The sequence below is a fragment of the Peromyscus maniculatus genome, chromosome 20 (genome assembly GCF_049852395.1).
Source record: "Peromyscus maniculatus bairdii isolate BWxNUB_F1_BW_parent chromosome 20, HU_Pman_BW_mat_3.1, whole genome shotgun sequence".
Lineage (NCBI taxonomy): Eukaryota > Metazoa > Chordata > Mammalia > Rodentia > Cricetidae > Peromyscus > Peromyscus maniculatus.
The window spans coordinates 19715575-19743267 of NC_134871.1; the positions used below are offsets into that span (position 1 = coordinate 19715575).

Genomic DNA, 27693 nt, shown 5'->3' on the forward strand with positions numbered 1-27693 from the left:
AATGCAGTTGGAGACAGTGATTACAAAATATTTGCAAGTGTCTGTTGACAAGACTTCTATGCAGAGGTGGACACTTAATCACATCACACTGGGTGGTAGGGGGTGTTGCAAATATTGTTTGTCCCATTTTTGGTGATGCTAAGTTTGATTACTTAGTTAATGCAGATTTGGTCAAATCACTCCATTGGAAAGGCAGCTTACATCATTAGAATTATTAGATAATCTCTTGGGTAACTTTACTCACACATAGAGGCACAGACATACACAAACAGACACAGATGCCCCCTCCCCCACATACATACACACATACCCCTTCCATCCATCAGTATTTTAATAGTAAGTGATTTTGGTTAATGACTACAAAATAGTCATTATTTTGTATATCCATATCAGTATTAGCTTTTAAAGCATTTCAGAAGATAATTGGCCTAGATTGTAAAAATGTCAACAGCAAGCAGGACAATGAAGAGGGGAATAATTATTTCAAATTAAATAAAAATAAACAAGTCAAAGCAATGGATGCCCTTTAGTTAGTTTTTGGATAGGTGGGGCATACAACATTTCAGGGATAACAGGATATGGGAAAGCAGATGGAATATTAGCATTTCATCCTTGTTCCATGTCCTTGTTCCATGAAGTCTAACAATAGTATTGTGGCTATCTACATCTATATCTATATCTATATCTATATCCATCTATCTATATATCTGATTTTCCACTTGCATTGCACTCCAAAGCCCTTTATTTTTAGGAAATTGATAAACTATTATAATATTTTTGTCTTTTTCCAATAGCACATTACATCTTAATAGGTGGATTTAACTTTTATTTTTGGTAAATTTATCACAAAATTTCTCATAAGCCTCAGGGATCCTCCCTGTTGGCCTGCATTTGTTTTAGGATTATTCTATTAATTTTCTCCTCCTGAGTATATTCTTTTGCATTTGTTCATTCAAATGTTTGAGTTCATCAGAGAACTTCCTACCAACTATGTTGCATTCTCTACAAGATCATTACTTTCTTCCTTTATGTTGTTTCATATTTTGTAAATATTCTAATTCCTATTCTAATTTGGAAACTTTAGCTATAAATACAAACCCGCCTTCTTGAGCTTTACAATTACAGTTTGTGAACTTTTGAGGTTATACTTTTTTAAAACATAATTTCTTTATTGATTCTTTGGGGATTTCACATCATGTGCCCTAATTCCGCTCACCTCCCAGATCCCACATATCCTTCCCTCACCGCTGCAGTACCCTCCAAAAAAAAATTTACAAAATATCAAAACAAAACTAAGTAAGCAAGCAAGCAAACAAAAAAAACAAAACAAAAAAAAAACCCTCCTCTTCTCTATCTTTCCTGCCTCTCCAACACCTCTTCATTTGTCCTGGCAGCATTGGGAGATTGGGAGCCATGTGTCACATAGTATAGCCTTTTGTCCAATCAGCTTTACTTGCAAATGCTCATTGCAGTGAGTCACTGGTCTGGTTCATGCCTCTGGTTTCTGGTATACCATTATCACTGGATCATCACCAGAACTCCTCTGGAATATCCCGAGGCCACCCCTGTCATGGAGATCCTCTGGTTATCTTTCCATAGGACCAGACCCTTCATGAATTCCAGCAGGTCCTAGGTGGGGTGGATGTTAGGGTGGGCCAATTCAAGGCCCTGCTGTGGGCCTCTGTGGTAGCAGAGCTGATCAGACCAGGCTCCTGGGGCCACTCACCCCAGGTGAATGGGAAGAGCCAGCTCCCCTTCTTTCACAACCTCCGGGGCAGTTCTTCCTCACCTGTGGTGAGAGTCAGGGCCAGCTCTTTAGCTTCAGTGTCCAGCGAGATGCAGGGCCCGATTTCCCAGGGCCAGTGCTGGGCAGGGCTGGCTCAACCTGGCCCTCTGATTTCATCACATGTGGTGACATGCACCACAGACATCCACACGGACCCCAGCTGCAGCTGGAACACTGACTCAGACATGGCCCTCAGCAGTAGCTCAGGCCCAGATGACATCCTAGCTCTGGGTGGAAGTACCGACCACTCAGATCAGGATGGCTCTGACAGCAGCATGATGCCCCAGACATGAACAATGCCACAGGTTTCGATCGTAAACCCAGGCTTCTGTGTGATCCTTGGTGGCAGCATGGGCCTCAGACTTCAACACAGATCCTAGCCTTGATAGGACCATGCACCCAGCCATGGTCCTTGGCAGCAGCAGGTCTGGATGTTACCATTGCCCCAGTTTGCAGTGCAGACCACTCAGATCAGCACAGTCCCAGTGGTAGTGTGGCCCTCTGACACCAACGTGGCTCCTCGTGGCCTGTGATGGTAGCAGGAGCCTCAGATATCAACACGGACACTGACTGCAGTAGGACCATGGAACCAGACATGGCCCTCAGCTGCACCTCTGTCCTGGATGTCACCGTGGCATTGGGTAGCAGTGCAGGCCACTTAGATTTGTATGGCCCCCATGGCAGCATGGTCCTTGGACACCAATATGGACTCGGGTGACTGACCTGACCCTGGGCATCCACATGGCCCTTGGTGGCAAGAGGAACCATGGATGTCTACCCAGACTCTGGCCACTATAGGGCCACGGACCCAGACATGGCCCTTGGTAGCAGCCCAACCTGGTTGATACCATGAACCCAGGTGGCAGCACAGGCCACCCAGATCTCTATGACCCCGGCTGCAGTATAGCCCCCAGAATCCCACAAGGCCACAGGTTATAGCCTGGACCCTGGGTCTCTGTGTGGGCCCTAGTGGCAATATGGGCCACAGACATTAACATAGACCTTGGCTGCAGTAGGGCCAAAGACCCAGACATAGCCCCCAGCTTCTGCCCTGGCCTGGATGTCACCATGGCACTGGATAGTAGCATGTACCACTCATATCTGTATGGCCCTGGGGCACCGACATGGACCCAGGTGCCTGATGAGACCAAAGGCAACCACATGGCCTTCAGTTGCAACAGGAAGCACAGGCATCAACTCATACCCTGACTATGTAGGGCCATGGACCCAGACATGGCTCTTGGCAGCAGTCCAGGCCTGGACAACACCACGGCCCTGGGTGGTAGCACAGGCCACCCAGACCAGCATGGATCCAGCAGCAGCATGGCCCTCAGACACCAATGGTTGTGGCTTTGACCCCAAGCTTCTGTGTTTCCTTTGGTGGCAACATGGGCCATGGATGTTAACACAAACACTGGCTATCATAGGGCCATGGACCAAGACATGGATGACACCATGGCCCCATGTGGCAGCACAGGCTGCCCAGATCAGTGTGGCTCTGGTGGTGGCCCTTGGACACCTACATGGCCATAGGTGACAGCCCAGACACTGGGCATCCTTGTGGCCCTTAGTGGTAACATGGGCTGTGGATGTCCTCACAGACCTTGGCTGTGGTAAGACCACAGACCCTGGCATGGTCATTGGCAGCAGCCTGAGCCTGGATATCACCAAGGCCCCCAGTGGCAAACAGGTCTCCCACATTAGCCTGGTCCTCACCACCTTCACCATGGCCCCAGGTGTAAAGCAGACCTCCCTCATCTGCCTCCTCCTTGCCACCTTCATTTCTTTTGTTTGCTTCTTTGCACAGCACATGAACCATTCTGCTTCTTTATCTCTCCCATTACCCCACCACATATTTGTTCATCATAATGGGACTCACCTGCCCAGCACTGGCCACCCACTGGTCATCTTGGGCCTGTGGATGCCTTCCTGCCAGAGTTTATACTTTTAGGATCACAGTTTCTCTATTTTCTTCCTAAATTTCTTCTGATAGCATTGCAATTCCATATCATCAACTCCTTTCCCTTGTATTAAAGTTGCCAATCCCTTTTATTTTCCAGTTATCTGAAAATCTGAAAGAAAAATGATCTGTTACACAGGCTAGGGTTTATCAGACACACTGAACTTGTGTTGTTGTTTCCTGAATTCTGGGGCATCCAATGATCTACAGATGTTATGTGGATGATTTCCTCTTTACCTGGAAGTTCATATCTAATTGGCAAACTCTTATTTCCTGAAGACCCACCTCATGTTACCTCCAAGATGAGTTAGATTTCCTTCCTCTCTACACCAAGGTGCTTGTTACTATGCATATACATTCTATATTAGAACTACCCCTCCCCAAGAGGGTAATTTATCTGCTAAATAAAGACAATAATAGGAATCAGTCAGCTGGATGTAACCCATACCTCCTTGTTGATAAGGAAAACCAGGTGGTAAATAGATAGTATCAGGAAAAACTTCTTCTATCCTAATAAAGGAGTGTTTCCAAATCACGTGTGATACCTGTCACAATACTGCTTCTCTAAGAATTATCCATAGATGCAAAAACTAGTGTATGGAAATTTTTGTAGTGATGAGGATTCTGGGGGAGGGAGAGTCTGTCATCTTTGGATGTGGCCCTGATAGGCTACTCACGTTTCAGTAGATGGCTTGACACCCTTGCACGTATTTACTGGTGGCACTAGATGGGCTCAGTGAGTTTAGAAGGGTATACCAAATTGAGTGTGAAAGGTGGTAGAAGGGGCATAGGAAGAGTTGGACAGGAGGGAATTAGGTAGAGATGTGATCAAAAACATATAATCATATATGGAATTCTCAAACAATGAATTTTTTGAACAACAATTTTTTACAGTTGTTTTACCACTTTTCTGTCTCTCTGATCTTCCAGTGTTCACCCCAATACTTGGCCTCAGGTTTGATTTTATTAATAAGAACTTTTTAAGATTGCTGTTATAGCCATGAGCTTAACCAACTGATCAAAGGTAGTATCACAAACCATGTAATCCAGATCATCATGTGCCATTCGACATGACACACAGAAGAGGACAGGACACCACTTCATCCTTTCTCCCCAGTACAGGACCCATTGGGGAAAAAAATAATGCCCAAAGGAAACCTTGCAAATAACTCTCATAAAGTGTGGTACTCAAGATAACAAGGTCCTCTAAATCAACACGAGCAAAGCTCATACAAACTCACAGAGACCGAGGCAGCATGCACAGGGCCTATGGAGGTCTGCATCAGGTCCTCTGTATTTATATTTTGGTTTCCAGTTTAGTGTTTTTATGGGATTCCTGAGTGTGTGAACAGGTGGGTCTCTGACTCTTGTGCCTTCTCTTGGGCTCTTTTCCAAAATGTTGGTTTGTCTTGTCCAACTTTGATATGATAATTTTTGTTTTATCCTATATTTTAAAAATTAATGAATGAATGAGTGAAAATCTAGCCATTATTGTCAAGACAGAACTGTCATCTATACCAACTGGGAGCGGGGATTCAATTTTCTCCAGTAGAGTGACACCACTCCAGGACAGTCCTCATGTTCAGGGGTAGTTGAGTAGTGTGTGCTTTTATTTGGTTACAGTTTGGTGTGGAGTTTTTGTTGTTGTTGCCTTCCTTCCTTCCTTCCTTCCTTCCTTCCTTCCTTCCTTCCTTCCTTCCTTCCTTCCTTCCTTCCTTCCTTCCTCCCTCCCTCCCTCCCTCCCTCCCTCCCTCCCTCCCTCCCTCCCTCCCTCCCTTCCTTCCTTCCTTCCTTCCTTCCTTCCTTCCTTCCTTCCTTTGTGTTTTGTTTTCTTTGGTTGTTATATTGGGTTTTTGTTTGTTTTTTGAGGAAAAACTTAAAGATGGATGGGTAGGGAAGGGAAATAGGATGTGGAAGGATTTGGGGAGGGGAAATATGATCAAAATACAGTTAAATTTAAAAATTGTTTTTATTAATAAAAATATAATAAAAATAAAATTATGATACTCATGAAAGGGCTTTATCAGATTAGAGATTGAAAGAAATAGGAAAACCTGATGCAATGTATGATATAAGATGAGAGTCTAACTTGGAAAAAATGATATGAAGGACTATAAGGGACTTTATTAGAATAATTAATAATGACAGTGGATTAGAACATAATACGTCAAAGAAGTCCAAAAGACAAATGCTTTTGAAAATACATATTGAATCCTGAAAACTTGAAAAAGAAACTAATGTTTGCAAGTATGTAAATGATTCAGGAAAAAGCTTATGAATGTTTGACTGTACATTTATGTGGTCTTGTGTATTTGTATTATTACATATGCCTATTCAAATTCATGTATAGGAATACTTTTTGAGAGTCATCAAATACTATTAATAGCTTTCCATTAATGTATATATGGGCTACTTTTTCATTCCAAGATTGGAGAGAGTAGAGGCAAGTCCTGTCACTGAGCAAGTTACTCCTAAGTCTGTTCTGTCCACACTTCCTCTTTGGTGCATCCTTAAAGTCCAGTTTGGGTCATTTGAATGGGTTCTGAGGCTTTTTAATTACATAGGTATGTTTTCTGTGTGACTTCAAAGGCCCCTTAGCCAGGATGGGCTTTGTCTTCAAAGACAGTGAAGAGAGTGGCCCATTTGCAGGAAATTGCATGTTTTGAGGGTGATTTTTGTTTTCTTTGAACTTGTCAAGTGGAGCTCCTTGCTTAAAAAGTGCTGGCCTTTTGCTGTTTGACCGAACAGTTAAAGACTTCTCATTTATAGTTTTGGAGATTTCTCTTTAACTTCTGCCAGAAGAAACCTGTAACTCAGTTTCCCTAATTATGCTCTTTGATGTAACAGCAGTTTTATTTGGAAGTGTTGGTGGGAGTCATTTTAACAGTTTTCATGATGTTTTAATGCATTTTCTTTCTAGATGCTGTATACATTTTGCTTAGTGGGGGAAAAAAAGCCATGGCTTTTGAAGTAAAAGGTGAGGGCTAGATTCAAGCTCTATGACCTCAGGAAGGTTTCTTAATCTGTTTATTCACCCATGTGCCTAGAGATTCAGAATGATAAGCATTGTCTTCAGAAAGTAGAGCGTGTGGCCTGTTGTGTACCGTGTTCTCTGGTGATGTTTCTTTACTTTTGCCTCTCTGTCTTGTCTTTCTTTTTCTTGATCTGAATTTACAGAATCAGGTTAGAGTAGTTAAATTTCATTTTGGGTCGCTGGTATGGATTACTGTGAAGTTAGCATATCCACCAATTAAAGCATATTAAAATGCTCTCATAAATAGTAAATGTAGGCCACTTTGCGCTTAAAAAATTAGGAACAAAATCTTTTTAAGTCTGGAGATTTAGTAGTGAATCCATCTGATGCTTGCATTGACAGGTGATTATTGCCAGTGATGACCATACAATGTAGATGCACAGGGAAACACTACAGTATAAAAAGCTGAAAGTCTTGACTATTGCATTAATCTTTGTCAAACTTAAGAGTTAGTGTTTTTCATTAAAGCTCAAAATTTTACAATAGAACTAACAAGTGGTGAGACCTGTGGAATTTTCCACCTCTAGATCACAGAGAGTCTATAGTTGCTTTCTTTTTGTGGGTTTTATGTTTGACATCAAATAGGCCTTTTAATTTGCTTTCCTTTTAGTGCTCTAAAAGTTAAGATGTTGTGAGCAGGAGGTGACAAATACTGTGTTTTCTAGAAAGTAGGTGGTGTGTATAGAGTTGTTGAATAGACTGTGTTATCCTCTTCCTCCTCTTCAAATTAATTTAATCTTGGCCTAGGTAGAAGGGAAGCTTTTGCATATTATATGGCAATTGTTATGGGCCAGACATGGACACATATGTTGCAGTGCTTAGGAAGAATGCAAAAACTGTTTTCACATAGTGTTGCTGTAAGAAGTATTTAAGTATTTTATGGAATACAAATTTGGGTTTGTGAGCATTTTTTTCTATTTAAATAATTGGATGATCTCCTTGTATAAACATGGAACCATGTGAAAGTGGTGGTTTCACAATCTTCATCAATGTATATATTTAGATCTGCTCATGTTGGGGTTACCATGAGCACGACATTGTGTCTATATTTTGTCATGGGTCTTTTAAGTGTTTTGTTAAAGCTTAAGCCAAGTTTAAGCATGAGTAATTTGTACAACACAGCAGTTTCTAACTATGGCTTAGAGGGTCACACGCATTCTAACTTTACGATTTTCTTTTGGCATTAGAACAGTTTCATGGAATAAATTATTTTTTTTCTTGTGGGTTCCAGCAGGTGGCTTATTTTATAAAGCATGCAATAGGATTCTTCCTTTGTTTTGAAAAGGACCACTTTCCAGACTTCTTCTTTGAAAAAATGAGCAGCACCAACCCAGCCTTTATGTTTCTTTACTTAATAATTAATGCTATGGGTATTCACAGCTGAAGAGATTATGATGTTGGTGGCCTGTTTTTTCCTTTTTCATTGTGTGTGTGTGTGTGTGTGTGTGTGTGTGTGTGTGTGTGTGTGTGTGTACGTGCAAGCTTTAATAGTTTAGTTTGGAGTAAGTGTGTTCTTATCCTTCATGGCACATTTTTCATTACATATCAGAATTAATATCCAGTGTATGGATATGCGGACAGCTTTTGTGTAAGGTAGCAAAGAAGAATAAAGCTTCTTAAGGCTTGGACTCCTAAATTGAGTTTTAGTTACAGAAGATACTTAAATATTTGTGGGTACTGTAAATATTGAATTGAGAGGTTTTATTGTGCTGTATGGATGGCTGTCCCCTCATGTCTTTTAACTTGAATTTTGATATTAACTTCTTGAAAAATGTTTCTGAAGTATTTCTTCTTGATTTATTTTATTGGCTTGTATTCATTTATACACAGTGTTGGGTTTCATACGGATATTTCCTTTCAGGTATATCATGTATTCTTGTCATGGTTACCTCCTTCCAGTCCTTTCCTTTGGTACGCCCCCTCAATTTCACTTCTATGCTATGATAAAATATCCCAACAAAAGGCAGCTTAGGAGAGCAAAGAGAAAAGGGTTTATTTGGTTTGCAATTCTAGAACACAGTCCATCATGGCGGGGAAGTTAGGGCAGGAACTTCAAAAAGCTAGTCACATCACATCACATCCACAGCCAAGTGCCAAGAATAATGAATCCATTTATGCTCACTTGCTTGCTTACTCAATGTTTGCACTGCTTTAGAGCTCAGATTCCCCTGTCTAGGGAATGGTACTGCCTGCAGTGAGCTAGGTCTTGATTCATTGGTTAACTTAAATAAGGCAATCTTAAATGGACATGCCTGCAGTGCCACCCAATGCAGATAATGCCACAATGAATGTGTCTTTCCAGGTGATTCTAGGTTGTGTCAAGTTGGCAATTAAAACTAACTTGTAGTCGAATGTTTTCTCCAGTCTTGACTGGCCTCATGGTCCCTCAGCCACTTATAAAATAATCACTCAGAGGCTTAACAATTATTTACTAACTGTATGGCCTGTGGCAAGCCTCTTGCTAGCTAGCTCTTATATCTTAAATTAATCCATTTCTATTGATCTGTCTTTTGCCACATGTTCCATGGCTCATTGGCCAGCTGGCATGTTGTTCCTCGGGCAGCAGACTGGTGCCTCTTTTTCTCCTTCCTTTCTCTCTTCTTGGATTTCCCACCTGCCTCTAAGCTTTCTTGCCATAGACCAGAGCAGGTTATTTATTAACCAATGGGAACTACATATGTTCACAGTATACAGAAAGAAATCCCCCAACACTCACTGTTGTGAATGTGTATGTATATGCACACAAAATGTCTTTATATATGTATAGACAAATTCCAGGACCCACAGATGAGAGAAATATGTAATATTTATGTTTTTGCATCTGGTTTTATTTTTGCTTAATATCATCTCCAGCTGCATACATTTTAAAACAAATGGCACAATTTTATTTTTTTTTATGTTGTGTTTATACCGTGTTTTATTTACCTGTTCTTCTGTTTATGGACACTTGCATTTCTAAATCCTATTTGCTTTAGTTGAGTATACACATACTAATTGTGGTCTTTCTTCTGGGGAAGCTGCAATATAAATGAATGGTGCTGAGTTCATGAGTGCATAGATCTGTCACACCAAAGCACTTATTTCAGCTTCTCTGAAATTTTGATTCTTGAGGATCAGGATCTCATTGGTATAGATAAAGTCCTTGAAGTTCTGTGTGTTGTCAACCAAGGTTTTTTTTTCTTTTTTTCTTTTTTTCTTTTGGATGCTTGTTTGCATTTCTGGGGCTCCTGACACAATATAGGCTGCTCTCCTTTGCTTCAGGTTGTTTTATTTTATTTTTTTAAATACATTGAAGGAATGTTGCTGTTTCTTAAGTTGGAATGGATTGGACCAAAGTTACTTATGCTCTGACAAAGGTTGGCATAGTCTTTCCATCTCTTCCAGTCTTGGAGCTTGTCCTGAATGTTAATGAAGTCTGTTAGTTGTAAAGTTAGAAGGAGAATATGTTAACCACATTCTGGCAGGTCTGTTCTACCCTTAAACAGAGCCATGTAAGACAGCATCTTCAATTTGACCCATTGTCTTCCCTAGACTTGCAGTTACTGAGTGCTCTGAGCTTCTCTGGGACATCTTAGCTGACTTGCCCCAAGCATTAGTAACACATGCTTCCTGAAGACCTCCTGTTTCCCAGAGGTGCATAAAAATATCTTCTGCGATGCACAGTCCTGTGGACATAGTTAATCATGGTTGTAAATGTTCTCCTGCAGTGCCAATTTATGAAGCTTATAGCTGGAATAGTGCTGGGGAGTGATTAGGGGCTTATAATTAGAGTAATTTATGTTTTGGAAGATATTAGCACTTCATGTGTTTAAGTAGATTTGTAACTCTTAAATCTTTCATAATTTAAAATCTACCTTCTTCTAGTGTTAAATTTTTCTACAGTGACATATATTTTGTTAGAAGAAAAATGATATAATTTAAGGACTTTAATTCTGCTGTAATTAAGAATATTGATTTCTGAGAAGGGTGTGGTAGCACATGCCCATAACTTAGCACTTAGGGAGATAGTCAGGTGTCAAGCCTAGGCTATAGAATGAGGTGATCTCAAAAAGCTAAAATTGGTGGCTAAGAGGTTAAGACCATTGGCTGCTTTCCAGAGTTCCTGAGTTCAATTCCCAGCAACCACATGGTGGCTCACAACCATCTATAATGAGATCTGGTACCCTCTTCTGGTGTGCAGGCATACTTGTAGGCAGAATATTGTATACATAATCAATAAATAAATCTTTTAAAAAATTTATTTAAAAAAGCTAAAATCAAAACAAACAGAAAATAGAAAAACATTCATTTCTATAAAAAGTTCTATATTTTAAGGGCTTATACATTTCAGAAATACTATTTTCTGAATGAATACTTCTAGAGATAAGCACAATGTAAGCTTTAATTAATAACTGACATAGTTTAAGTAGATAAAATAGACTTATCAAACAATACCATTTCTGACTTACCAATGGGCATTGATTTCTCAAAGCTAATACTTGCATGTGAAGCCACAGCTTTATAAATGTTATTTTATTTAACTTTTTTTTGTTGGCTTGTTTTTCCGTTATTTATTTATTGTATTGAAAGTGGTTTTTTTCATACAATTTACTCTGATTACAGTTTTCTCTTCCCCTGACTCCTCCCAGATCTTTGCTATCTCCCCACCAGCCCAAATAAATATATACACCTTATTTTTCTCTCTCATTAGAAAACAAGCAGGCATCAAAAAATAATCAAATAAAAAAGATAAAAGAAAACAAAAAAAACTAGAATAGGACAAAACAAATAAGCAAATAAACAAAAAAGAGCCAAAGAAAAGCACAAGAAATACATATAGATGAATAGACACACATTTTCATACATAGGAATCTCATAAAAACCAGAAGCCACAATATATAAGCAAAGGACTTGCTAAGGCTAAAAATAAATAATTTTTTTAAAAAAGTTCAGATAAAGTATTATGAGAAAAACAAAAAAGAACAGAACAAAAACCCTCCAAAAATACCACTGATTTCATTTTGTGTTGATCATCTACTGCTGGGCGTGGGGCCTGACCTTAAATATGGTTTGTGTACCCAGTGAGACTCTGTTAGAGAAAACTTGTTTTTCCTTTGTTAGTGGTTATCAGTTGGAGTTAGTGGGTTGTGTCTGCTTCCCCACTCAGCACTGGGACCCATCAGGTGTAAGCCTTATTTTAAAAGATATTGTTGAAGCACTTGTGGTGAGAAAGAAACAGAAATCCTGAGAATATATTGTTTACCTCTAGAGAAGTGGCCCTCAATCTGTGACAGGAGACTCCCAGTTTGAATGACTCTTTCACAGGGTCACATAACAGATATCCTTCATATCAGATATTTCTTTACATTATGATTCATAACAGTAGCAAAATTACAGTTACAAAGTAGCAACAAAATAATTGTATGGTTGGGGGTCACCACAACATGAGGAACAGTGTTAAAGGGTTAAAGCCATAGAAAGGCTGAGAACCACTGCTGTAGAAGTTCAAAAATCTTGGAAGTTTTTGTACAAGATTTTTCCCCTTGATTATTCAATTTCCTTTATATTAAATTTATGTTTATTTTATCTTCTAAAATGATAATAAATGGCATTTAGTAGTGTATATCTAAATTTTAATACATTTCAGATTTCAGCTATTTTAAACATAGGCTTATGTGATTCTAATGTAAACATCCAATATTAAAAATTTTTTTCTGTATTAATAATTGCATTCCATGTTTTATGGTGAAATTTTTTGAAAATACTTAGTTTCATGTAAAATAGCAAAGTATCCAGATAGGAAGTATTTATTTAAATCAACTCTTAGTTGTCTCATGGCCTTGCTGCTGCCCTGAGCTGCTGTGTGGCGCTCTCCACAGCTGCTGGCTTTTCATAGCGCTGTTGTCAAGCTCATGTGCACAAATTAGGCTGTATTGGATTTCATGCAAATTGTTGCGGCCACAGATTTATTTTTAAGATACACCTTGAATTTGTAACTGGGTATGCACATTAGCAATTTTATGCTTAACTGCATTAATAAAGTCACATTGACTCTTCAGTTTAAACATTTGCATAGCTGATAATATTACTTAATCAGCAAATAAGACGTGAGGTTGAAGTGCCAATAGGCTGTTGTTGAGTCCCCTCAGTTTCTAAAGAGATGTCCTCCCCTTTGTCAAGAATGGGTGCCTTTACCTAGAAGGAATTTAGACCTCCTCTTGTTTGGCAGGGGCTAACTTTAGAAATAGGGGAACATTTTAAAAAGTGTCAGGAATATATTGGAAACAGATGGCTACTCAACACCTACATATGAGATGAAAATATGGATAACTAGCTATATTTAACACATGATCAAGATTAATAAAAAAGGCCAGATTTAGTCTGCAGTTTCAAAAGAACTCAATAGGATAGATGGGATTATGAACAAGGTCTAACTTTGTTGCCTTTTCTCATGTCATACTAGGAATGTGGTGTTGCTCCTTGGTCCAAGTATATCAAGATGTGTTTGGCATTATGCAGAATCACCATTGCCTTTTTCAGTGTTCTCCATGTTTCATGCGATGAGTTTTATCTTTCCTGTCTTGGGTGGGTCTAGATTTGGACACATGTTTTGGTTGGAAGTATGAGGCTCTGGATCTCAGCAGGCTTCGAGGTTGGAGAAGTTGAAGCTTACAGAAAAAAAACAAATAAACATGGTCATCAAAGCTGGGAATTAAGAACTGTTTATCCACCTGCACACTTGAATTAAATCTCACAGCAATAGGCAGAGCCATTTGACTTACGACCTTGATAAAATAGTCGTGTCTAAGTATCTATTTTGCTCGTGTTTGGATACAGAGTTAGAATAGTTACCATATAGAATAGGTGTAAATCTTCTGCTTGAATTGTTCCTGAGGTGTTGATTTATAATGCAGAGAAGTCTAGGGGGATAACTGATATGGAATGAAGGGCAATTAAAATGAAAATCTATTTGAGGATTGGGGCCAGAAGCTGCAACTTGAGGAACTGACTTTTGCTCTTGTCCTTTGGTACTGAGCAAGACTGAAAGAACTGTTAACAGTGTACTTAGGGTGGGGTGTGGCACATCACTCCTGCTTTAAGAGAATTCCTTCTCGGTCAGGTTATAAAGATAGCGAAGATATAGACTATGGTAAGGATTCCCTAATTCATTTTTACTGTTTAAGTCTGTCAAGGTTCAAGTAACTGAAGCAATGTGTCCTAACAGTTTTAAGAATACCTTTTAAAAAAATAAATGCAGGACAAAATGTGTTGACTCTGAAGTCCTTGTGGTCAAGATGAAAGTAGTCTCCTGATATATAAACATGAAACCAAAAAAGCCTTTCATTTGTGTTGATTCCCTTGGTGCTGCAATTCCCTTTCCTCTGTACTTCTTACTCTGGAGTATGATTTGTGATGATAAAGTGCGCTTGGTTTGACCTTTGAATTCAAAGCAAGTATAGCTTCCCTTGAGTTGTGAGCACCGTGGGTTAGAAAACCCCCTGAAACATTCTTCCATGAGGGCAGACCTTTCAAATTCTCCTCTGTCTTCAGAGCTAGCTTTGAGATCTGAATAACCTTTTTCGGATCTGTAATTAACTCCAACAGAAGAAGACAGCCAGCACACTCCTTCTACTGGTTGCAGAGCACTTTGTGCTGGGCTCTGGAGGCGGCCTCTGCCATCAGCTCCTGTTCCTGCTTTAGTCTCCTGGCTATGCACACCAGAGTTCTTAAATGCCGGTTGTCCACAGGGCGCTGTGCTCCAGGTGGATACCATTCCAGGGCCACTCTGAAAATGAGACAGCTGGCCTTTCCCAGCCGATTTCTACATTCCATTTCTCTTTCTGTTCCCCAGCTATCTGGACTCTATTACCCCCATAGTTTTTCTTTATTACGTGGAAATGTTCAACTGGATCAACATTTGCCAAAACTCATACTTGCTCAGGACACCAAGAACAATATTAGAACAAATCCTTTTCCAAAGGTAACTGGGAATGTAGAAAAGCTATGTGGAACTGCTTTATGAAAAGAAATAATAATTTCCAGCAGAAATACTATAGAGTTTATATAAGTGGTAAAATTCACTTAACAATATAATACAGAGTGAAGGAAGAAAAAAATCAGCCCATAGTTGGGCTCCATAAGTGTTCAAAAGAGAAATAATAAAGGCCCAAGTGAAGAGATTAGTGGAACTCATAAGAGTGAAGAGTAGAATATGTGTGTAGCAGAGGTTGTAAGATTATCATAGAAGTAAGAGAAGGAAGACAACCTTTGCAACCCAAGCTTTTGGAGTTAGAAAAGGTAAAGAGAGCATGTTGATTGAATGTGGCTCACATTACTTTTGATTCAGGAGAATTCCTCATGTGGGGGTTATAAAGATATGTAAGATCTGGAGTGAGAGAAGCATTCCCTAATTCTGTTCATTGTTTAAGTCCATCAAAGTTCAGAAACTACACAGGAGGTTTTAAGTAGAAGGGTAGAAATGATTGTGATCTTCAGAAGGAGTATACTTGAAGATAACTGAGTGAAGTTTGGGGTAAGTAAAGGCAGCAGGTAAAACTGCTTCCAGGAAATAGTATTACAGATGCTGATATGGATGATTGCTTTGGAAAGCTTATACAGCTTTTTACCCAAAGGGAAACATTATGACCCATCATATGTAATATCACATTATGAAAATTTATGAATCATATATTGAATGTATTTATATGAACATGGAAGAACATTTAGAAAAGCCTTCACCCAATTTTATTACTTATAGCTAAAAAGATTTTTTTCCAGATGAATTGTTTTTTTCACCCAACCTATGATTGGTCCCTATAATACCAGATTTACAGAATTAAGGCTGTAAGTTGAAAATTATTTGAAACATGTATTTTTGTAAACAAAAAGAATGTCCTTGGGAGAGATGTCTGGGAGCACAGTTGATAGGAGGGAATCTTATGGAATTAAAACTTGTACAGATCTGCCACAGTTATTAATGTATTGGAACATGAGTCATTCAACATAAAGGAATGATCTGGGGTACACTGGGTACAGTGCTCTGTATTGTGTATCTGCCCATATGAATATGTGTTCCATAGTACCGCAGTAAAGATTGTATGTTTAGCAAAGAGGAACATACTCAAGGGTAAAAGATTCAATACCAGATTATGTCGTTTCCAAATTTTATACCATGTGTACAGAGAATCTTTTGTATTTTTTTTAAATTACTGTTTTTTAATTAGGAATGGAAAACTTTATGAAGATATATGGAATTTTAGGTTCTATTTCTACACCTAATCCTATCCCCACTTAATCTCCTAAATAGAATATTTCTGTTGTTTATTTAAAAAGCATAAAAAAGCCAGGCTTGATGGCATACCCTTTTAATCCTAGCACTTAGGAGGTAGAGGCAGGTGAATGTGTGAGTTCCAGGCCAGCCAGGGATTTATGAGATCCTATATTATCATATATAAAAACTGGGAGGAGTAGAGGAAGGGAAAACCATAATCAGGATATGTTATGTGAGAATAAAAGCTATTTTCAATAAAAGGAAAAATTATACAAGAAAGTAAGGTAAGAATATCTCACAGGTGAGCATCTAATTAATTCCTAGAATCTTGAAAGGAGATGGGATCTTAAGTAATTGTATCATAAAGTTTTTGTATAGCCTTTTAATTCGTCTTATAATTTATGTCTGAATCATGCACATTAATCAGGATGCAAAAATATATGCTATACCTAAATAGTCATATGAACTTTGTAAATATACAGCTGTATAATAAATTCCCTGAAGATAGAGAATAATAATATAACCTTATAGTGGGCTGCTATTCCCTGCTAAATTCATGTACACCTAGGGCTTTAGAATGTGACCTTAGTTGAAAATGAGGTCATTGCAGATATAAGGGATATGAAAAATAAGCCTGTTATGTGAGATTATAAATGCAGGAGAGGGAGAATATCTACAGGAGGCAGAATAAAGGCATGGAGGTATTGGTGCAGCCAGCCAGGAGACTAAGTCAGAGACTAGTTATACAACCAGGAAATTCTTGGGGCCACCGGCAGCCCAGAGAAGGAAGGACTTTCCCAGGAATTCAGAAGTGCATTCTGCTCCAGCTAACATCAGGGTCCCCATCGTCACCACATGGAATGGGTTCCTGTTATCTAAACCATGTTGTGCTATCTGTCACAGTGCTCCATAGAAACTAACTCTAGAAATAGAACTGCTTCTAGGTCAGCGTTCCACCTTCAGAGGCCCATGGTGTTCTTATTTCTACACCATAGAGCATCTTTATGGATTTTCCAGAACACTCCATTTTCCTGCGTGTCTTGATTCTTTCATCAACATACAGTGTATTAATTTTGTTCCTTTTGAGAATTTTTGTGTTCTAAAATCCTGTCTTCGTTAAAGTTTTTATTTAATATGTTCTTTGACAGTTTCATACTTGTATATGATGCCTTTGGATTATCCTTCCCCTCCCCCACTGTTTGTTTCCCTCCTACCTGCCTTTTCTACAAATCTCTTAAGTGTTTTTTATTTTTGAGTTAAATTCATAGTGTGAACATCCCACAGTATGTCCATTTCATTCTTGTCTATTTGGGTTCTTTCTTCCTGCTAATATTATATACATTTATTTTGTCTTTTTATTGGTTTAGCAGTTCCATGCCTTACACTATTTTGGTCAATACCTTAAAGTTATAGCAAATACATTTTAAATTAAAATTGAATTTATTGATAATGAAGAAATGTAGAAGGTTTAATTTTGGATTTTCTTCAAGTCTTGTGTTAATTTTAAATTTAAATATCTGTTTTTAAGCTCTAAAGATAAAAATATTGCATTTTTTATACCCTTAAAATTTAAATGCTTCTTTTTCCAGGGTAGGGATATTTGTTTATATTTCTATGTGCATAAAACATAGACTTCTTTTGAATAGGTTTTTTTGGAGAACTTCATACATGACCACTGAATCTGTATAACTCTTTCCCTCACTTTCTATGCTCTAGTTCCTCTTATGGCAAGAAATCCATGGAGTCTGTTTAAAGGGCAAGGGAATTTATTAAGGGGAAAACTCACTGTATAGAACAGGATAGTCACAGGTACTTGGGACACTGTTCCAGCCGACTGAGTCAGTTCCTTATCTCAAACCATGAGGGAGCAAGAGAGGAGACTGCCTATGTGCATCTCAGGCCAAGGAACATGACCCAGGGGCATGTACTTCATGGTCCTAGGCAGGTAGTGAAGTAAACTGCTGCATCTTTAGGGGCAATACCAAGGTCATAGACAGAACAGCTACCCACTACATTCTCTTGTGTCCATCTTCCCAAGCTCACAATCTCTTCTTTAATTATTATTGCTAATGTACATTCACATGGTGTATATGTACCCAAATATATTTATATATCAACATATATTTAGGTATCAACTGATATATATATTACCTTCAGTATCCATTTGGCTTTGTTCATATGTATATGTGTCTAGGCCTGACCTCTTGGAATTGGACAACTTATGTGGGACTTTTTTCCCCTGGAGGCAATGAATCTTGCTCTCTCAGCACCTGCTGACTATATACATCACTCACTTAGGGGTGGGGCTATGTGGAATTTCCTCTGTCTATACTGGTATATCAACCGGTGTAATGATGCTGGTTTTATTCAGGCAACCATATTGTTCAGAATTCATTGATGACTTTTCTCTGTCATGTATAGGGGATATGATCCACAGCAGGCATCTTTGGCCTCTGTCTCGTAGAATATTTCTTTCCTCTCTTTCATGATTTTCCCTGAGCCTTAAGTATAGGGGTTGCATTGTAGATGTATCAATTTAAGTTTCTCACTCCACAGCTGCTTAATCTCCACATTTTGACCAGTTGTAGATCTCTTTAATAGTCTTCAGCTATTTCAAAAAGAAGCTTCTTTGATAAGGGGTGAGAGCTGTATGGGTCTGTAGGTATGAGGATGAGTATTTAGTAAATAGTTAGAAATTATATTGGTTTAGAAAGCTGACAGTAGCGGGTTCACCTCTTGTGTCTATAACCCAAGACTTCTTTAATTCATAATGGTATAGAGACTAAAAGTCTAACAATATTCATATTTAAATATTTTTGTTTTTTTCTCTGTTACAGCTAGTTATGTATCAAATCCCATTTGCAAGGGTTGTTTGTCTTGTTCAAAGGACAATGGGTGCAGCCGATGTCAGCAGAAATTGTTCTTCTTCCTTCGAAGAGAAGGGATGCGCCAGTATGGAGAGTGCCTGCATTCCTGCCCGTCAGGGTACTATGGACATCGAGCTCCAGATATGAACAGATGTGCAAGTGAGTGTTTGACTTTTGTCCATCCTGTTTTACAGGGTATGTGATTTAGGTATTGTGCTAGGTTATTTTAGGGAAAACATATTTGGAACAATCTGTAGATATAAAACTAAAACTTCCAATAATGAATGGGGTGGGATAAGATAACTTCTACCCTGTATTTTTGTGTAGATGTGTATCATATAGCCACACACATTCTTTCAGTTAATTAGATTAACCATTTTTCATTACATTGGCCTAAAATAATGCTTGCTCGATAGAACTTTGTAAGGACAAAGTACAGCTTGTAAACAAAACAATCAACCAAAAAAAATTACAAAAGATTTTTAATATGCCTGGGAAATAATCTTTCATTTAACCTTAATTTTATAGACCTTTTTCTCTTTTATTTTGGATTTATAATTCCTGTATTTGTTTGACCTACAACTAAACACACACACACACACACACACACACACACACACACACACACACACACACTTATTTAAAGCATCATTACTGATGCAATTATGGTATTTAGTGGCTTTTTTCCCTTCAAATGCATTCTAGTCAAGTAGCTTTGTGAATAGTTTGTACCAATTGCCAAGATAGAATTACTTAGGCTTAGATATACCTCTGTTTAATGAAATTGTTTGTGCTGTTAGAAGGGCATAACTCACACCTCACAAGTATCAATAGTTTGATGGAATCTGTAAGTATATCTTAAGTCTTTAAGGTGTGTGATTTGATGAACCATAGGACAGTGGGTCCACCTAGAAGCAGTTTTCTGTTCTTACTGCCTCAGATCACTTCTGGTGGGATTTGAGTATCTGGTTATCCTGTGACTTTCTTACATTCATTCGCTCTTTTCAGGGTGCAGGGTGATAAATCTGGAAGTGGATAGTCTAAAACATTTGTTCTAAATTCTATAGTTAGCATGGTATGAATTGTGTGAGGCCAACAGTCTGGCTGTACAATGTCCTACCCAACCTGGGATATTAGCGAGTGAAAAGTGATGTGGTTAGGAACTATTTGAGGCTGCACATGCTAATTCAGGATGTTCTTTGACAAACTGATGTAAACAGTTATCTCTGGAGGAGTTTCTGCTGTGTTAGCAGGTTCCCTCAACTCCAGACAAGGGTTAACATGCACAGTTGACCATGCTGACCCTTTTTCTAGGAAATGGAGAGTAATGATTATAAATCAGGTTTTGGAAAGAGAATTTACATGTGAGAGGGGACTTGCTATGGTTTTACTTTTTGTAAGTGAATGCAATCAATGCTGGAGACTACTGACATAGAGGAAATCATTACTTATATGGTACAAGCGGGAAGTGCTTATTAGCAAAACTCTGGGAAACAAAGTGAAAGTAGAAAAATATTTACTTTGTTGTCCATGACATCGGATCATTAGGGTGCTTCCATGCTATTGTCTTGTTTTCAGTCTTTGCCTGTACAGTGCTAATTTTTGTATAACATCTAGCAGATGAGAATAATATAAATTACAAAGCTGGTTAGAGACAGAATTTGAGATTATAGCCACTTTCCACTGCAATTACTGCTTGATCACAAATGATTAAACTTTAAGCAGCAGTATCTTGGAAAATCCTGTAAATGAAATTTGCCTTTTCATAATGGTGTTTTGTGAATAGTAATGATGCAAGTGTATAGTGGTTATCTTCCAAATGAGCACTTTGCTTTCTATGTTGGCTGAAGTTAGCTTCTTGGGATGTACCGTGTGAAGTCTGTAAAATTGATTCCTGCTCATGAGACTCACTTGAGTAGCATACTGAAGTATGCCATGAGCATACTAACAGGTATTATAAGCTTCTATTGTGCCTGATATTATGCTACATGATGTTCCTGTCATATTTTCTCTTTCTCATTTATTAGTAAATTTATTTACACAAAACCTCCAGGTTTATGCTGTTACACACTCCTTATTTAGAAAGCGTAGAAGTACATTTTAATACAGTGCAACTGCAAACCCAAAGGTAAGACGTTTCCCAAAGATCCCCAAAGCTAACACTTTGTCTTCTGTCCTTGAGAGCATGGTTCTCTGCACAGTTTGTCTTCCCCTCTTTACAAATGCATCATAATTGTGACTTATTTTAACTTAAGTTTTTTCATGCTTTTTAACATAGCTGTATATGTTTTTCTAGGATTGCTATACATACAGCATTTGGCTAATTACCTATTAGAAACTCACTTTCAGCCTTTACCAATTGCAAGTACTCTGAGGGATATTTGTTTAAAAATGCTTTTTTTCCATTTCCATACATATTTTACATATTTGTCTTTGTAAGATGTATTTTTAGCTATAATACACATTTTGAAATCTTTAGGCACATATTACCCGGGTCTTGTGGAAATTTATATAATGTATATGCAGGTGTCAGTTCATACCTCAACTAACAGAAGATATTTTCCCCTTGTACCTACCTGTAGCTGAAGTTTTCCTGGTCCTGCCTGGACCATGGTCAGGACAAATCTCTCTCACCTGCCAGTCACACAGCCACTAGGACCCAAGCAAACACACAGAGACTTATATTACTTATAAACTATATGGCCATGGCAGGCTTCTTGCTATCTAGTTCTTATATCTTAAATTAACCCATTTCTATAAATCTATAAGTTGCCACGTGGCTTGTGACTTACTGGTACCTTACATCTTGCTTTTCATGGCGGTGGCAGCTGGCAGCATCTCCTGACTCAGCCTTCTACCTCCTAGAATTTTCCTCTCTCCATATCCTGCCTGCACTATACTTCCTGCCTGGCTACTGGCCAATCAGCATTTTATTTATCAATCAATCAGAGCAACACATTCACAGCATCCCCAGCACTTCCCCTTTTCTTTTTTTTAAAAGGGAAGGTTTTAACTTTAACATAGTAAAATAACATATAACAGAACAATTATCAAGCAAGAATTGCAGTTACAATATCTAGTCTATTTATAATATCTAATCTATTTCTATTTGGCAAAATTGAAGAAGATATTCTATCTATCCTATATTTATGAGTCTAAGGTTTCATATCTAACATCTTTTATCATAACTAAGGAGATTATAACTAGTTAGTCTTTTACTACATCAAAGGCCTCAGAAGGATATACTATTAACCTGAGAAATGGGAGAAGGACACAAGAAACTTTCGGGAGTCTTGCGAGAGTAGACAGAGACAGCTGGCAGTCTAGACAGTCATCCAAAGTTGCTCTGTAAAGTTGGGGCATCTGTCTTCAGCCCACAGGCATAGAGTCTCTCAGTCACTTCTCTCTGTGTCCTGGTGAATATCTGGCAATTTCCTCTGCGAAGCAGGAACTTGAAGGACCATTTCACCAAGCAAAGTTCAGTGTTCACCTTCTTATGGATCCTGCATGTCCAGTCAATCAAGCAGTCCAGGCAAGAACAGTTTCTTGCCCAAATGGATGTTTTTGTCAAGAAGAAGAAAAACTCCATATAAAGTGTCTTCAATGCCCATCCTCCTCTTTGAAGTAAATTGGTGCTGCCAGGAGCAGACATGTCTCACTGTCCAGAAAGTCTAAATTTTTAAAACATTTAAAATGTCATATTCTGTAGGTCTTTGAAGTATTTGAAGATTACCTACCTAATTGAATTGTATCTATGTATACCTAGAAAACTTAACATGACTATAAATTTGACTGTCATAAAAGACTAATTATTAATCTGTATTTCTTAATTATCTATTACAATCTAAATGAGTTGCAAAAACATATCTTAAACAAGAGTAGAAATATACATACAGTATAATAAAATTAACTTTAAACTAAAATCTATACCAATATAAATCATTTTAAACAAGTTGCTCTTTAAAAGTAGGTATAACAATCTACCCTTTTATTCTATCATATCTATATCCTATATTTCTATATCATATTTTTCTTTTAGAAAGATATTGACTATAACCAATAACAATTTGTAAACAACAACATAAACAAAGACAAACATCCATAATCTATTTTTTGGGAGTGTGGGTGTAGTTTTCTAGGCTACTTTCTGCTGGATGAGGACACTGTATTCTTATGGGGACCTAAAGAAAATTTAAGGATTATGGAGTAGTCTATGATGCTGTATTGTCTGAGCCAGTTGCCTTGAAACCATTCTGGATGTTGGATCATCTGCGCCATGGTGTCATCAGAGTCCTTTCAGGGGGTTTTGGCTGTATCTTAATCTGGAACAAATCCATAGCGTCTGGCTTTCTGTGGAAACAAAAGCAGAGCCTCCTTTCCAAAGCAACATATCCTTAGATCCAAATTTTGACGTCAAGGCACCTTTAAAATATACGTATTTGTTTACCTGAGCAGTCTTTACAATCAAATGTCTTTCTGCAGTTAAAAATCGCAAAGACAACACAATCCAGATTCTCTGTGTGATATCCATGTTTATGTGGCTTACTTTTATATTACTTTTACCTTTTTTTAAAGATTTTATTTTTAAAAACTGTCCATTTCTTTATATAACTGCATTTATTACTTTCTTTTCTCTTCTAAGCCTATGTACATTTTTACACACATTGTAAACTGTTTAGAGGTTTATCCCATCTGAATCTGTCTTATCGTGAATCTATTGCTTTAAACTATAGCATGCTCCACCCACTTCAGCTTCCCAACATGGTGGTGGTACGCTTACTGCCAGCTCTGGGAACCATGCTTCCACAGACTCTGGGAAGCAGTGGGTATATGCTTCCATCCAGTAGCGTGTAACCCAGAAACCTCTATTTTTTAAAAAATGTATTAGCAAAGGCTAAATCCACCACACAGCAGCACCTAATGTGTGGCTTGGAGACGCCTAGTTCCTGCCATACTGCAGGTCAAGCAAGCATGCCAAGAACCCGCCATATAGTAGCTCAAGCATGCAGGCTGCAGCTAACTTAAGACAATTAGGAAGCTGTTTTAGAATCTTTTTTTTAAAAAAGCTTTCTCAGGTTTTAGGTGGAAATTCTTGGCCCACATTCTGGTGCCATTTGTAGCTGAAGTTTTACTGGATCTGCCTGGCCCATGGTCAGGACAAATCTCTCTCACCTGCCAGTCACACAGCCACTAGGACCCAAGCAAACACACAGAGACTTATATTACTTATAAACTGTATGGCCATGGCAGGCTTCTTGCTATCTAGTTCTTATATCTTAAATTAATCCATTTCTATAAATCTATAAGTTACCATGTGGCTTGTGGCTTACTGGTACCTTACATCTTACTTCTCATGGTGGTGGCAGCTGGCAGCGTCTCCTGACTCAGAATTCTCCTCTCTCCTTATCCTGCCTATACTATACTTCCTGCCTGGCTACTGGCCAATCAGCATTTTATTTATCAATCAATCAGAGCAACACATTCACAGCATCCCCAGCACCTACCTAGGTATGAAAATATGTGTAATGTGGTATTCCTATTTTAATAGGATTTTATTTCAAATGAAGCTACACATTTGTTATTAGTATGAATACTGGCACTTAGTATATTTATCAGAAAATGCAAATTCTTTTTTTCTACTATTTTAATTAAAAAAAATTAAGTGAAATATATTGAAATCAAACTTGATAAACAGTAAACATAGATTTACCACAAAGAGGAGTGGCACAGGTAATCATGGAATTCAAAAAGAGTGTTACCAGGCTCAATCACAGTTCTTATTTGTATTCTCTCTTCACTCATCCTAACCACTATCCTGATTTGTAACAAATACACAGCTGTATTGAGGTTAGAATCTTCTGGTTTAGTTAAACCCACAGATAATCAAGTTGATTGTATGTCACATAAACACTGTTTATCGTTTAGCTCCTGTCCTATGCCAGCATCTCTGATAGATACATTTTTCTTCTCAATTGTTTAGTAAATAGCACAAAGCAGGTTGAATATTTCCATTTGCTGGATGAAGTTTCCTAAACTGGTTATAATACCCTTTCCAAAATGTAGAGGTGGGATGTAGCAATGAAGGGACTGGTATATATGAAGATTATAAGTGTTTTCTGTATTTTTAGGATTGAGCATTATGAATAGAAAAGAAGATGAAAATATTAAGAAACTATCACCCATCCATAAATATAATATAAGTGGTTAGGTACAGTCTTATTGTATAATAAGGAGTTATTCTGGGTAGGTTGATTAAGACTACACTATGACAGGATTGCTTTAGATAGGGTTTCTCTGTAGCCCAGGCTAGCCTGGAACTCATTGTATAACCTGGACTCACTTTTGACATTGTGGTAGGTCCTTCTACCTTTACGTACAGCTGCAACCAATGCAGATGTTACAGGTGTGAGCCACCTCACCTGACATAACAGATTGATCCAATTAAAGCAGCTCCTGGAAACCACTCACAGTCAATGTAGGATCTTTTAGTAAGAAAGTGACAAACTTAAATTTCAGAAGCATTTTCATTTTGACAGCATGAGGACGAGCTAACAGAGGTTCAACAGTGAAGGCAACGAGATCAGTGATAGAGGCAGAGAGAGTGGAAGGAGGCAGCAGGCTGCTCAGTCTTCATCTGGCCCGTTCATTTCTTTGGAATTTCACTCTTCCTTATCTGAACATTGATTTTCCTCCTTTGTCCTGGCCATAGTAACTTCTGTTGCTGTGCTGTGATAAGCCACCATGACCACGGCAATGTAGAGAAGAAAGAGTTTTTTGGAGGCTTGCTTAACGGTTTCAGAGGATGAGTGCACATGAACATCATGGTAGGGAGGCTAGCGACAGACGGGCATTGAATTTTGCCATCGAACAGGGAAACTTAGAGGTGCAGAAGCCACTCAAAGATCTGCAGTATAAAGCAGAAGCAGCAATGGGCTCTAGGATCGTCTCTGACCCTACTGCCCATGTTTGCTTCACTACGTATGCAGTTTGGAGAAAACAGTAATGAAGGAATCACACCACTGACTAGGCTTTGAAAATGGTGAGTGGGATAGCTAATTCTTCACACACACACATACATACCCATTCTTAATTAGTTTTTGAGAATTCTGTACAATCTATTTTGATCACACTCAAACCAAACAGCGCTCCTCCAAGATCCACCCTCTTCCCTACCCACCCAGCCTTATGTTCTCCTTTTTTTTCCTTTTAAATCCACAGGGCACAATTTGCCTACTCATATTTGATGTGTTGCCTTTCCCCGGAGCATGCGCAATACACCAGGGGCCGTACTCTCAAAGAACTCAGTTCATCCCTCTCCCAGTACCTATCAAGTACCATGAACTCCCTAGGTAGAGGAGGGACGTCACATCTATCTCCCTGTTTCTATGGACATATTTGTGTGGGTGTGTATACACATGCATGCCTGCGAGTGTGTGTATGATTGATGTTGGATGTTTTCCTCAATTACTATCCACTGTGGGTTTTGAGGCAGGATCTTTCCCAAATCTAGAATTAACCAGTTGTCCAGACTGACTGGCCAGTGAGATCCAGGGGTCATCCTGTCTCTGCCACCAGGGACTGCGATTATAGATATTGCATAGCAGGATCTCGCGTTTAGGTGGGGGTTGGGAATCTAAACCTAAGTCTTTATGATTATGTGGCGGCATTTTACCTATGGGACCACCTTCCTAGCTCCTAATACATTTCTTAAAATTAATAGCTGATTTTATTTATGTATTTCATTTTATGAAAAAGTTGTTTACTTACAATATATCCTAATCATAATTTTCCTCTCTACCAGCCTGCTCTGTTAAATATGTTATATAAAAGTTGGTAATATAAAAGCATTATGGAAGACACAATCTATTATGTGACAGCCCCCTTTCAATATCTTTTTTCGTCTTTCAATGAGCTAGTAGAGACAGTGATAATAACTTTATTTCTTTTCTTGATCACTTAATAGGAAGTAGTTTACAATATACCCCAAGTATTCATTTTATAGATTGAGTTAATATAAATATTAGCCATTCTTTTTGAATTAATGCCAGAGCTAACAAGTAATAACAACCTATTTCAAATAGTCTTAAGGAGGGTGTTTTGTGAAAATAAAAATACTTTCACTGATAAATGCCTCGTGTGTGTGTGTGTGTTGTGTTGTGTTGTGTTACAGACATGCATAGCCTGTTCAAAGAAGGAAAAAGTATATTTAGACTAATTAAAAGAGAGAGAGATAGAGGGGTAGATGGTAGATGATAGATAGATAGATAGATAGATAGATAGATAGATAGATAGATAGACAGACAGACAGATATATAGGTGATAGGGATCTGGAAGAGTTTGGCTTATATTTTCCTTGTCTTCCTTTGCCTCTCCTGGTTCTTTTCCATTTCAACCTTCTGATTATGTTTCTCTCCTTCTCCTCCTGCTAACATGTATAGATCTTACAGTTTATAGATGAAGTATGGTTCCCAAAGTATCCCAGAAGTCAGGAGCAGGATACCCATCTTGTTGAGAACCCTGATTCATAGTGGAATATTTTATCATTGTGTTGTTCCTTAATGAGCCAGACAGGGTTGGCACATGCCTTTAATCCCAGCCCTTGGGAGGCAGAGGCAGGAGGATCTCTGTGAAAACAGGCCAGCCTAGTCTACAGAGCAAGTTCCAGGACAGCTAGGATTGTTACACACAGAAACCCTGTCTCAAAAGAACCAAAAAGAAGAACAATGACAATTATTGTGCACAATTATAAATCAAAGTCTTATGAAAACTTAAATGGTTTTCTGAAACAAACAGCCA

The 27693-nt window shown here is 38.4% G+C and overlaps 1 protein-coding gene across 3 annotated transcripts in view; it reads left to right on the plus strand.

The window, feature by feature from the left end:
• Rspo2 (R-spondin 2) overlaps positions 1-27693 on the plus strand; it is a 161047-nt gene that overhangs the window by 58538 nt on the left and 74816 nt on the right. For all 3 annotated transcript variants that reach the window (XM_076555799.1, XM_042264748.2, XM_015997415.3), the window contains exon 3: positions 18868-19056. In XM_076555799.1, coding sequence (XP_076411914.1) covers positions 18868-19056 — 189 coding nt within the window. The remainder of the gene's footprint in view (positions 1-18867; positions 19057-27693) is intronic.